Source organism: Andrographis paniculata, unplaced genomic scaffold (genome assembly GCF_009805555.1).
Source record: "Andrographis paniculata isolate CXL003 unplaced genomic scaffold, ASM980555v1 Contig5END, whole genome shotgun sequence".
Classification (NCBI taxonomy): domain Eukaryota; kingdom Viridiplantae; phylum Streptophyta; class Magnoliopsida; order Lamiales; family Acanthaceae; genus Andrographis; species Andrographis paniculata.
The window spans coordinates 1,702,106-1,716,213 of NW_026137595.1; the positions used below are offsets into that span (position 1 = coordinate 1,702,106).

Genomic DNA, 14,108 nt, shown 5'->3' on the forward strand with positions numbered 1-14,108 from the left:
TATTATTTTGGTGCTAAAAGTAAATATTTACTTTATGTGTGGATTAAGGGAGTAAAAAAATAAGTACTCTATCTGTTTTAATATAATAGTGTTGTTTGCTATATTTTTTCGTTCCAAAACAATAACAATAGTCTCATTTTCATAAATATTCGCATCATCATAAAATTTACCTTATTTTTTCATTATTATTGTAGAAATACCATTACTTTTTACATAAATACACTCACATGGCAAAAATATTTTTTACTCATAATTTTGTTAATAACTATTAATATAATATTATTATTCTTTAAATTTCGTATCAAACATGACTATAATTGTGAGACAAAAATAATATTAAAATTTGGTATTTCGAATTTATTTGGTTTGCGATTTAATTTAAAATTTTATTTAAATAATATTTTGATATAATATTTTATAAAAAATAATATATTTTTATTAAAAATTATGATCATATTAATATTGATTAAAAACACTAAAATTAAAACCTTTGATTCGACGAATTAGCCTAAATATATCGAAGGAATGCTATAATTAATTGTCACATTATAAATAAATAGTAGTAGTAATTATGCTAATTTTATTTTATTAATGAAGCAATATTTGCTTCCAAAATGATAAAAAATAAGTAAGTGTAATTATTGTATATCATCTTATTTATTTTACTTACCTTCCCGTAACACGGGGCTAAATACGATTTTTTTTAATAAAAAATATATTTATTTTTAATATTTTCTAAATATACTTAATTACTATTTTAAATAAAAAAATGACTTTATATAACACTAAATATATATAGTTGTGTGTCGGCAAATTATTATTATTATTATTATCATTATTAAATATATTTATATACTTTTAAATAGAGAATGAAATGGATACAGTCGAGTAGACCAATGCAAAACTGCGTTGAACATTTAAGCAACAAATTGCTTGCAAATTGGGAAATTACTTTTGTGGATAAAGCTGAAAACCGAACCCTAACCGCCATGGCGATGTGGAAGGATTGGACCATTGTTTGCAGTGCAGTGAAGGGGTGAATCGCATTCATGGAATTTGGCTTCGATTTGATTTAACCTTGTTGTAATTATTAAGCCTGATTTTCGGACACTGATTGAATCCCAACAACGTGGGTGGGAATGGTAATGGAGGAGGAGAGGAGAACGGTGGACTTTCCTTTGAATCACTGGGTTTAAGGATTAATTAATAGCCTTCCCCTTTTCCCTCCCAGTCAATTTATCGTATGTTATTTCGGCTTATTGCATCCTCAGACTACTCCCAAACTTTTCCATATTGTTTTTGGGATTTCGGTGCGGCGGTGAAGTGCAGACATCATTTCGGATAGGATATTGTTTTGTTTTGGAGAGGATTGAAAGAATTTGTTCGCATCGAAGGATTATTAATAGGAGGAAAATCGTGTTGACTGAGAATGACTTCATTTTAATGGCGGCGTTTTGACTTCCACAAAGCGGTGGGAAATCAGGCACTCCGGTTTGATCTGCTAACGTCGGATCAATGTCTTTTCCTTTCCGTTCTTGATGACCGAAAGTGCCTTATCGCTGCGGCATTGGCGTTTCTCAATTCGGATTCGATTCAAAAATGGTAAGGGTTTTTTTTTTTTTTATTATTATTATTATTATTATTATTTTTTGTTTAATTCGATTAAATTTGCTGTGGTCTGACGTTGTCTGGTGAAGAAGCATTTGGTGTTTTTCTTCGAACTTTTGAATTGCTTATTTCTTCATTTATTGCTGCGAATGAGAATGGTTCATCGTTCGACTGACTTATGAGGTTCAAAAAATAAAGTGTATTAATTAATCCTGTGATGTTGATGATGCCTTTGCTTTTGATTGTTTTGGATTATTATGGTTGCGGTTTGTCAATGGCTTTAATCTGAACCGTAGATGTTCTCCTCTGTCATTTGATTGTCCTAATGCAAGTTCTTAAAACGAAAGCTCATCTGTGCATTAGATTCATCCATTACAGTGTTCTGTTATTGCACTCTCATTATCTTTCAATCACACTTTTGCTCCTATGGAAGAATTTCCTGTCCTTACCTCGAACAAAAATGTCTTCGAATCGATATATGTATGTATTTGTTAATAATGATCGATATACATTTGTGAATCGAGCCTCGTTTGCCGAGGATTTGTTGGTAATTTTCAGGTGAATCAGGCGACATTAGTCGTAGGTTCTGTTGTCTGGGTCGAGGATCTCGACGAAGCCTGGATCGACGGGGAGGTTGTGGCCGTCAATGGCGAGGATGTCCGGGTGCAGACAACATCGGGGAAGACAGTGAGTCCCCTGTCCTAATCTCATCTTCGATCACATACATTTTTTCGCGATATTATTACATTCCGGTTGTCATTGTTCTTGTGATCTTCAGCTGATTTAGTTTTCGTTGCTAAGTAACTTCGATCCGATAGTTTGTCTGAATCCCAACTGTGTGTCTTTACTTAGGTTGTCGCCAAGGTATCTAATGTCTATCCGAAAGATGCTGAAGCGCCGCCGTCTGGGGTGGATGACATGACGAAACTAGCGTATTTGCACGAACCCGGAGTTCTGCAGAATCTGAAATCGAGATACGACATCAATGAGATATACGTAAATAACTTTATGTGTAAAATGCTCTATAAATAAAGTCGTAAATCTTATTGACAACGTTGTTCTCGTTTCCTTCAGACATACACTGGCAACATTCTAATTGCCGTCAACCCGTTTCAAAGGTTGCCCCATCTTTACGACAGTCATATGATGTCGCAATACAAAGGAGCAGCCTTCGGCGAACTGAGTCCTCACCCGTTCGCCATCGCGGATGCAGCCTACCGGTCCGTATTTTCGTTCAATTTTCTCTAACATCTTTGTTTGTACTAAATATGCCAATTTTCGGGAGCAGGCTTATGGTGAACGACGGCAAAAGTCAGTCGATTTTGGTCAGCGGCGAGAGCGGGGCAGGCAAAACCGAGAGCACAAAATTGCTAATGCAATATCTCGCTCACATGGGCGGAAGATCGAAAAAAGACGGCGGGAGGACGGTAGAACAGCAAGTCCTCGAGGTAATAACAAAACGGCGTTTTCGTACAGTCCATCGAGCCAACAGCGTCGTCGATCGTAAATTGAACCCGTTTTTTTCGTTCCCTGTTCTGCAGTCGAATCCCGTTCTCGAAGCTTTCGGTAACGCGAAGACCGTTAGGAATAATAACTCAAGGTAGAAAGTATGTTCCGAGGCGTCGACTACTAAAACGATTGGTGCTTATCGAACTGATCTTCTTGCAAATCTTTTTGTAGTCGATTTGGAAAGTTTGTCGAGCTTCAGTTTGATCAGAGGGGTCGGATATCTGGGGCTGCCATTCGGACATACCTCCTCGAAAGATCTCGCGTTTGCCAAGTGTCTGATCCAGAGAGAAACTACCATTGTTTTTACATGCTTTGTGCCGCGCCCCGTGAGGTAGTCTCGATTTTTTCTATCCGCATTGTCTTAAATCTTTCAATTTAGTTATATGTGATTCGATTTCGTCTTTCTAAGGTTGTCGAGAAATACAAGTTGGGAAATTCGAGAACATTTCATTACCTGAACCAGTCGAATTGCCACAAGCTGGACGGAATCAACGATTCTAAAGAGTATCTAACCACAAGGAATGCAATGGGTACAGTAGGAATGAGCTCCGACGAACAGGTATCAAATTTCTGTTATTTCGAAATCTCCCAACCGATTCTGACAAGTTTCATTCATGTCAGGATGCGATATTTCGAGTTGTCGCTGCAATCCTCCATCTTGGAAACGTCGAATTCACTAAGGGGAAGGAAACGGATTCGTCCATGCCTAAAGACGAGCAGTCTCGGTTTCATTTAACCGCAGCAGCCGAGTTGTTCATGTAAGATTCTTTCTTCCTTTTCTCTTCGGTATCATCGTGTGTTTTCAGACAACATCTTGTCTCCATAGGTGCGACGCCAAGTCCTTAGAGGACTCGCTCTGCAGGCGAGAAATTATTACTGCTGGCGAGAAAATCGTTAAAGATTTGGATCCACAGGCAGCTGCGGACAGCAGAGACGCATTGGCGAAAATTGCGTACACAAGGTTGTTCGACTGGTAAGTTTTATTACATCAACATTGGCCGGGTTGTTTTTGTTTTTCGTGGTTTGCATATTCAAAATTTTAAGTAATACTGTGTGTTGTATGCCGTTATCATCTACAGGCTAGTGGAAAAGATCAACAATTCGATCGGCCAAGATCCCAATTCGAAATCTTTAATTGGAGTTCTCGATATTTACGGATTCGAGAGTTTCAAGATTAACAGGTGCTTCGCTGGTACGCTGTGTCTTTTCCGTAGGCGTGTAGTTTTTTTCTGTCGTTTTTTACATAGAGACGTAATGCACGGTTACATATATTCACAGTTTCGAACAATTTTGCATAAACTTAACGAACGAGAAGCTTCAGCAGCACTTTAACCAGGTGAGTTAAAAATTTTCGATTCTTACGTGATTGTTTTAGTTTTACGAACGTGAATTTCTTGCAGCACGTTTTTAAAATGGAGCAAGAGGAGTATACTAAAGAGCAAATTAACTGGAGCTACATCGAGTTCATCGACAATCAAGACGTTTTGGACTTAATCGAAAAGGTTCTCCTTCTGCCTATACTGTAATATAGCGTTCATTTTCGACGATATTGTTGTCTTATTACATGCTTATGTTCTGTCTGAAATCTCAGAAACCCGGTGGCATCATCGCACTTCTTGACGAAGCTTGGCAAGTTTCTTAGTGTCGAAAGAATTCAATTTACGCTCTCTGTTGTTGCATTTTCTGCTTTTATGTTAGCTTAAACCTTTTTCTTACAGCATGTTTCCTCGTTCGACTTACGAAACGTTCGCCCAAAAGCTGTACCAGACTTATAAGGACCACAAGCGCTTCCGGAAGCCGAAACTAGCTCGCTCGGATTTCACCATTTCGCATTATGCTGGCGATGTAAGTCGTAATTTTAGACGAATCATTCTTTTTCCTCCAAAAATTTTACGTCTGGGAATTTTCTTTTTTCATGCATAAGGTGACGTACAAAACCGAGTTGTTTCTCGACAAGAATAAGGATTATGTTGTCGCCGAACATCAGTCGTTATTGAGCGCTTCTAGATGTTCCTTCGTTTCGGGTCTTTTTCCTCTATCGAACGAGGAGTCGTTGAACAAGTCGAAATTTTCTTCGATCGGGTCAAGGTTTAAGGTACGTTACGATTTGTTCATTTTATGCATTCGAACCTTTCTATATTTTGCATCGAGACGTGAAATTCCGATTTTTTTACAGGTACAACTACAATCTTTGCTCGAAATTCTGAGCACGACTGAACCTCATTACATACGGTGCGTGAAGCCAAACAATCTTCTTAAGCCGGCGATCTTCGAGAATCATAACGTCCTCCAACAGCTTCGGTGTGGGGTATGCCGAAGCACGAACTCTTCGAGACGTTTATTTTGTCGCGACTTATATACCAGCCGACTTAAATTTGTCTCTGTTTTTGTCCAGGGGGTCATGGAGGCGATTCGAATTAGCTGCGCCGGGTATCCTACGAAAAAACCGTTTATCGAGTTTGTCGATCGCTTTGGCATTCTTGCTCCCGATGTTTTAGATGGAAGGTTCGATCTCTTTTTCCCTCTTCTAAATTTCAATTTTCTTTCGAAAATCTCTCGGGTTTTTTGTTACTTTGTTTTGGTTTTTGATAGCATGGATGACGTTGCTGGTTGCGAGAAGATCTTGCGGAAAGTCGGGCTCGAAGGGTATCAGGTAATGTGGTTTGATAATAAATCGAAATGGGTTCGGTGAGATTTAAATACGGACGAGAAACAGATTGCGGATACTCTTGCAGATTGGTAAAACAAAAGTGTTTCTGAGGGCTGGTCAGATGGCTGATTTGGATGCCCGAAGAACCGAAGTGTTGGGAAGATCGGCGTGCATTGTACAAAGGAAGTTCCGTTCTTACATGGCGAGAAAAAGCTTTTCTTTATTACGTTGCGCAGCAACGTCTATTCAGTCTCTCTGCCGAGGTAATAACTCGAATTTAGATCGATAATTTTAGCCCGAATGTCTTATTTTGAGTTCATGTTCTTTCTCGAATCCAGGAGAACTTTCCAGACACACGTACGAGGGCCTGCGAAGGGAGGCTGCTTGTGTCACGATGCAGAGACATTCTCGGATGTACGTTGCGAGAAAATCCTACCTAGAACTCTACTCGTCCGCTGTCCTGATCCAATCCGTTATCCGTGGGATCAGCGCTCGCAACGAGCTTTACTTTAGACGGCGAACAAGTGCAGCAATTGCGATTCAGGTAAAATATTATCTCGGGACATTTATTTTTTCGCTTCTTCTTAAGAACATGAAATGAATTTTTGACGACTTGTTTGTGTGACGACGGCAGAAACATTGCCGCAAGTTTATAGCTCTTTCGGTGTATAAGAAGCTGAAGAGAGCTGTAATCACGGCGCAATGTGCGTGGAAAGGACGAGTTGCGCGTAAAGAACTCCGGAAGTTGAAAATGGTCATTGTCCCGATACTATTTTCTAATTTCTTCTACGTATATATATATATATACATTATATGTATTTTTTTTTTTCGCATTTACAGGCGGCAAGAGAGACCGGTGCTCTGCAAGCTGCGAAGAACAAACTAGAGAAGCAAGTCGAGGAATTGACTTTGCGACTGCAGCTGGAGAAACGAATGAGGGTATTTTCGAATCTTCACGTTCGATTTCTCTAATTTTTCTTTTCGATTCTAATGTAATCGTTCGCTTATAGGAATCGAAAACACACGAGACTACGAAATTGCAGAATTCATTAGAGCAGCTTCAGCTTGAGTTGAAAGAAACGAAAGACGAGCTAGAAAAGGAAAAACTTGCTGCAAAATTGGCCGTGGAGCAAGTCCAGGAAGTTCCTGTGATAAAGGAGATTCCTGTTGTCGACACGGAAATGGTGGATAAGCTCACTTTCGAAAATGAAAAACTTAAAGAGTTGGTTAGTTCTCTCGAACACAAAATCGACGAAGCTGAGAAGAAATATGAAGCGGCAAACAAGCTCAGCGAGGAGAGGCTTAAGCAGGCGATGGAGGCGGAGTCGATGATCGTCAAATTGAAAACTACCGTGCATAAGTTAGTTTTTTTTTCCTTTGTTCGCAATTTGCTCGATTTTCATTGCTTAACTTTCGACCTATTTAGGCTGGAAGAGAAGATTGCTGACATGGAGTTCGAGAGCCAAATTCTCCGGCAAGAAACCTTTTCTAGTAATGCTAATGTAGCATCAGAGAATTCTTCGTCGATTGTGGCGTCTAAGGTTTGGTTACTTTCGTCGAATTTTTTATTGGTCTCTTTTTATTGTCTTTTAATCTAAAAGATGACTTGAACGAGTATTTGATGCAGAGATCGGAAAATGAGCAATTTGCGAATGGAGTGAGTAAAAACTGTATCTTTGTACTACTACTTTTTTCGATCGCAACAATTCCGATCTGAAATTTCGATTGATTTCTGCAGGATCTACAACGTACTCCCGAGAAAGTTTCGTACGATACGCCTGATAGCAAATCGACAAAACCTTCTCTTGAACGGCAGCTTGTATGTGCTTGTAGAATTGAGATTTCGATTGTTATTTCGTTTTTTTCGCGATATGTAATAATCTTTCATCGATTTTGTAGGAGGATGTCGACGCACTGTTGGAATGCGCAAAGAACGACGTGGGATTCAGTCAAGGCAAGCCCGTCGCAGCTTGCACGATATATAAATGTCTTTTGCACTGGAAATCCTTCGAAGACGAGCGAACGAGTGTGTTCGATCGTCTAATTCAGATGTTTGGTTCAGTCATTGAGGTAAGTTTTCAAGACGAAGCTTTTGTCTGAAAGCTCGAATCGATTATTACAACTCGCGATAACCGAATGCAGGATCAAGAAAGCAACGACCATATGGCGTATTGGCTGTCGAACACCGCCACATTATTGTTCTTGATTCAAAAAACTATGAAACCCGTCGGCGCCAACACAACCCCGAGTCGTAAGCCTCCGACGCCGACCTCTTTATTCGGGAGAATGACGATGGTATTGCGTCGATCTTTTGCGGGTTTTTCTTCGTTTAATTAATTTAGCGATGCGGTAACGATAATAATGCGACTCGAGATTTTCTTACAGAGTTTCCGGTCGTCTTCCGGGAAATATGCTGCTGCCGCCGACGCTGCGCTCGAATCCGTACAACAAGTCGAAGCTAAGTACCCGGCTCTTCTTTTTAAGCAACAGCTCACCGCAATCGTTGAGAAAATTTACGGAATTATTCGAGACAACTTGAAGAAGGAGCTCGGATCGTTGCTTGCGCTGTGCATACAGGTTTGCCGTAATCGTATACTAAATACAGCCGAGAAATTAGATTTATGTATCGATTGAACTCCGTTGCTGTGAAATTCAGGCGCCGCGAATCTCCAAAGCGAGTGTGGCGAGAACCGTACGAGCTGCCGGTAAGGATTCTCCGACGAACCACTGGCTGAGTATCATCGACTGTCTCGACTCGTATCTCCGTACACTCAAGGAGAACTCCGTAAGAAGCTATCGCATTCGACGTCGATTTTATAAGCCTTTTTATACTGTTCATGATTTTGACAAATTCGATTCTTTCCAGGTCCCGTCGCTTCTCGTTCGGAAGATTTACGATCAAGTGTTCTCGTTCGTCAATGTGCAGCTATTCAACAGGTGATCACGGTTCTCTCTCTCGATCGTTTGATATCCGTAAAAAATTCTTGCCGTTGTCATAAAAATTACTCTTTGACTTACTACACGGTTCTACAGTCTTCTTCTCCGTCGGGAGTGCTGCACTTTCAGCAACGGGGAGTACATCAAAGCGGGTCTTGCCGAGCTGGAATTGTGGTGCAGCCAAGAGAAAGAAGAGGTAAATACGTCGTTTGATCACCGACGATTCGATTTAAAAACTTAGGTTGTTTTACACTCGCTGACGAAACGTCGTCGATCTCAGTACACAGGCTCGGCGTGCGACGAACTGATACACATCAAACAAGCTGTCGGATTCTTGGTGAGTTTCATCTCTTTCGACTCCGTTTCCGAATTATCGTTCTAGAAAACGCGTCACTCGATCTTCTCCCCCGGCAGGTTATACATCAGAAGTACAGAATATCCTACGACGAGATAGCCCACGATTTATGTCCCGTAAGCGTGGTTTCTCGATCTTTCTCGTTTTCTTACAAAGATTCACGTATGTATGTTGCGACTACGATTTTTTTTTTTTTTTTGGGTTTCGTCGCAGATACTTAGCGTCCAGCAGCTCTACAGAATCTGCACTTTGTATTGGGACGACAACTACAACACCCGGAGCGTATCGCCGGAAGTAAGTTTGTCGAAATTTTTTCTTCAGTTCGTCTTCTTATTACGTAATTTTAACGTTGTTTTTTCGATCCTTGGAAAGGTTATGTCGAGCATGAGAGTGCTTATGACCGAGGACTTGAACAATGCGAGCAGCAACTCGTTTCTGTTAGACGACAATTCGAGGTACGCTAACGTTTTGTATGTTCGAATAGCTCGAAAAAGGAACCTTTGTAATAATATATGTATATATTCGATCGTTGTAGCATTCCTTTCTCGATCGATCAACTCTGCGGTTCGCTTCGGTATAAGGAGTTTTTAGAGGTGATCCCGGCGCGCGAACTTGTCGCCAATCCGGCGTTTAATTTCCTGCAAGAATGACGAGGCCGCCGGCGAGGCGGCGAGGAAATCCGGCGACCTTGTACGGTACGGTGGATGGCATTCGGACCGGACTGGACCGGACCGGACCGGACCGGCCGAGCGGTGTAGATTAATCAATTTTGACGTTGTATATTAGTTCTTTTTTTTTTTTTTTTTTTTGTTAGATTTATATATTTGATGGTAACATATGATTATTGTTGGAAAAAATAAATGGTGTGCTTATAATGGGCTCGAATGAGTTTCGTCCTATATAACGACCCAAAAAAAGGCAATGATGGGTTTGTAATAATAATAATAATGTTAATAATAGTAATGTACTGATTGGTCGTTTTGGTGATTTTTATTTATTTTTTGTAAAGTCAATTTTGTTTTAATAAATAAAAAATTAAAATAAGTTTTTATTTATCATGGCATATGCCAGTTAAATAAAAATATATAGTTTGTCATTGCGCTATCTAACACTGTACTAAATTATTTGAATGATCACAGTCCAATAATAATGATTTGAAAACAAGAATTTTGTTCACAAATAATTTTTTACTTTTAAAATTTTCAATATATAATATATATATATATATTCTATTTCTTCACCAAATTAATATTTAAGATCAGTATTAATTTTAAATTATTTTTCACATTTACATAAAAAAAAAAGGTCTCAAACTAAAATACTAAATAAACACATTTATGAATTATTAGTTAACCTATTTTCTAAAAAATTAATGTAAATAATGGTTGAATATATATATATATATATATATATGTTTTTAATTAATAATAAATTAAATATTGAAGGAAAATAAAATAATCGCACATATTCCCTCCGTCCCATATACCGTGTCTGCTACACTGTAGATACAGTATTTTAATAGGGTGTAATTAGTAGATAATTAAGAATGTATTAATGAAAATAATTACTGATCATATAAATAATTATAAATTAAAATTAAAATAACTAATTAATTTAATTAAAATTTAGAAAATAAATAAATTAAAAAGTTTAAAATGAGATTAAAGTGTGTAATCATTTTTCAAAAAAGGAAAGTGATATGGTATGTGAGACGGACAAAAACGACAACGTGGACATGGTATGTGAGACGGAGGGAGTATTTCATAGTGATTTGTTGCTTTGTTATCAAGTGCTATTTTGCAATTTTGTTTTTATTTTTTATTTTTTATTTTTTTTTTCATACAATGTTTGATGGAAAAATTAAAAAATAAAACTATTCTATTTGTCCGTCGGTTATAATTATGTAAAAAAAGATTATTATCTTTTAAATTTATATCTAATACATTTATGGTAGATGCGATTATTAGAATGTTGAGTTAAAAAAATTCAGCATAATACTAATCATACACTGTAAAAAGATGAAAAATACACAATATAAATATAAATAACACAAAAGTATTGTATAAAAATATATATTTGTGCTGTATAAATGTATATAATGTGCAAAATTCAATTGAAAATTATGTTGAACTTAATTATGTGCTATTTGTTCTATATTAACGCTATATAGTGCAATATATGAACTAACAATATACATAATATATGTGTTGACAGTACAATGTATGAACAAAGACAACACACTATATAAAAAAAATAAAAAATGCAGTTGATGTGGGATGAATTTATGACCGTAAAATTATGAATTCAAACATCCGACGTTTTTAGGTTTTGTCCGCCACATTTTAGTCATTATATTAAGTACATTCATACAATACAATTATGTACTTATCTTTAACAAAACATGTATTGTATTAAATAGACAAATGTGTTGTTTGTGTATTTTCGGATGTGGTGAATGGGAACTCATCTGAATATAGTAAGATACTTTCGCTCTTTTCTTTCAACATCATATTTCAATTGCGATTCCTAAAATAATTATAAAAAATACAAAACATTTTATATAAAAGTAAAGATGTAAAAAAAATAAATAAATAAAAAAAACAAAAAAACTTCACATACTCGTTATAAAAAGTTACGAAATTATTACAAGAAGTCAAATATTCAACCTAAAATAATACTTATATATTTTATATTTTTGACACAATTCTGCGTATCAGACCATCTCCAACCCGTCAACTCCATTTATCCAGTTTTAACTCTAAATATGTAATTGATACAGTAATTTTACTCCAACCATAACTCCAATTTTCACTATTATTTTTCAAATATTCAATTTTTTATATTATTTTAAACAACTTTTTATTTTTATAATTTAAAATAATTTTTTTAAAAAAATTTTAAAAAATAAAAAATAAATTTTAAAAATTAAAAAAATATATAAAAAAATATAGAGCAACGCCAAAAAAATGACGCAAAAAACCGACGCCAAATAACCTATGGCGCTGGATTGGAGATACTCTCAAACATGAATAATACTATTTTTTATTAATTCATCTCACAAAACAAACACACCCTACTTTTTTATTAATTCTTTAATAAGTTTTTTTTTTTTTTCTAATATTTTCGTAACTTTATCTTTTATCTATCTCATTTTTATATAAATAAACGTCAGTCCAATACTCAAAAAAAAATAAAAAAATATAATTAATACACACAAAATTGTCACAAATAATGTTAATTAATTAATATTTTCCATAAAATGCATGGAAATAAAAATTAAAAATCGCAATGCATGCAGTATTGACTTTTCTAAATGCAATAAAACCGAAATGGACCATTTCCCATGAGGAATTTCACATGAATTCTCTCAAAATTCCATGTTTTTGCACACGCCCCATACATATTTCATCACACAATATTATTTATTTATTTTTGCATATGGACCATTTTGAATTTCTTTCAATTTTATTAGGACCACTAATGATATGCCTAATTAATTTACCAAATTAATCAATTATTTATTTAACTTACTTCATCAATTATTGTAATTATTAATTATCAAATTAAAATAAAAATATCCAAAAATTGTAAACATTAGCCATATATATCTAGCTTAATTAGTACAACCAAATTACTTACAATTATTGACAAGTATGTATAATTATCGACGAATAAATTAATTAAATTCAACACGGCGCGCAAGCGAAACTTTTGAATCGATTGAACGATATCGTCAGAGTTGGATAGACGATCGATATATTTATGAGAATGGCAAGTGGGTTATTGGAGAAATTGAAATTGAAATCGAAATCGGAATTAAATTCATTGAAGGGCTATCGAATTCACCTGTATGAAAAAAAAAATTAAAAAAATAAAAAATTTAAAAAAAATAAAAAAAGAAAAAAAAGAAAAAGAATGAAGCTGTAATTGGTCCATGAAATAATTAAGATATTAAATCAATTTTATGGTCCCAACCGAACCTATTAGGGTTTCGATTGAATGCAATATATATATATAGGTCCACTCCAATCCAATTAAGTTTACTTATCTTCTAGAAGCTTTCGCCGTTGCTCTTTTTATTGTGAGTTTTCAGTTCGATCTTTATTCACTAATTAATATTTTTCTCCTATAAATAGCACATAAAATTTTTACTATTTATTTTTTAATGGGAAAAAATTATTTTTTGATTCCAATATAACCAAAATTCATCAATTTTGGTCACAATATAAAAATCTTATCAATTTTGGTCTCAATATAGCCGAAACTCATCATTTTTTGTTCAAATATAATCAAAACTTATCATTTTTGGTCTCAATATAAATTTTTTATCAATTTTAGTCTCAATATAACCAAAACTCATCATTTTTTGTCCAAATATAATCATACATTATCTTTTTTGGTCTCACCGTCGACAAACCGACGGAAAATGCGGACATAGACTTGTAAGATTGCGCAATTTCTTCAAATATAAATATAAGATTTGATTTCTTTTCACGTCAGCATTTTTCGTCGGTTTGTTGACGGTGGGACCAGAAGGTTTGATTATATTTGGACAAAAAATGATGAGTTTTGGTTATATTGGAACTAAAATTGATAAAAAATTTATATTGAGACTAAAATTGATAAAAAATTTATATTGGGACAAAAAAAATAAGTTTTGGTTATGTTGAGACAAAAATGATGAATTTTTGTTATATTGGCACGAAAATTGACAAGATTTTTATATTGGGATCAAAAATAATTTTTTCTCTTTTTTAATTTATATTCAAAACATCAAGTAATATTTATTATATTATATCAAATAATTATTTCAATAAAAAAATCTAAACCTATTCCGATCCAAAACCTCCCAAACAAACACACTATAAGGTACGTTTCTTAGAGGTTCGACTTTTTTTGGGGTTTAGAAAATAAAAAAGAATTAAAATAGTATTAGATATGATATAAATAGATATTGATTTGATATTTTGAATAGAAAATTAAATAATTTTATATAATATATAAAATAAAAAGTACGTATTTGATTCCATGGTTTTAATGATCTCGTTA

General features: G+C 35.3%; 1 protein-coding gene across 2 annotated transcripts; it reads left to right on the forward strand.

Moving 5' to 3' along the window:
* Window positions 1-1,666: 1,666 nt before the first annotated feature.
* Window positions 1,667-10,036, forward strand: LOC127258861 (myosin-6-like). 2 transcript variants are annotated; one of them, XM_051285904.1, is made up of 38 exons: window positions 1,669-2,088; window positions 2,167-2,295; window positions 2,461-2,604; window positions 2,683-2,828; window positions 2,897-3,056; window positions 3,150-3,208; window positions 3,289-3,448; window positions 3,527-3,676; window positions 3,739-3,875; window positions 3,944-4,090; window positions 4,197-4,298; window positions 4,396-4,453; window positions 4,518-4,619; window positions 4,709-4,746; window positions 4,836-4,962; window positions 5,042-5,212; window positions 5,294-5,425; window positions 5,513-5,622; window positions 5,710-5,770; window positions 5,853-6,030; window positions 6,106-6,311; window positions 6,402-6,521; window positions 6,608-6,706; window positions 6,778-7,127; window positions 7,194-7,308; window positions 7,395-7,424; window positions 7,506-7,586; window positions 7,667-7,837; window positions 7,910-8,062; window positions 8,153-8,344; window positions 8,424-8,552; window positions 8,634-8,704; window positions 8,801-8,900; window positions 8,985-9,041; window positions 9,119-9,175; window positions 9,273-9,353; window positions 9,432-9,514; window positions 9,595-10,035. In XM_051285904.1, the coding sequence occupies exons 1-38, from the start codon at window positions 2,035-2,037 to the stop codon at window positions 9,707-9,709; spliced, it is 4,575 nt and encodes a 1,524-aa protein (XP_051141861.1). In that variant the 5' UTR covers window positions 1,669-2,034; the 3' UTR covers window positions 9,710-10,035. The 2 variants fall into 2 exon arrangements, with proteins under 2 accessions (XP_051141860.1, XP_051141861.1); XM_051285903.1 differs by having other exon boundaries at window positions 1,667-2,088; window positions 5,513-5,770; window positions 9,595-10,036.
* Window positions 10,037-14,108: the final 4,072 nt, after the last annotated feature.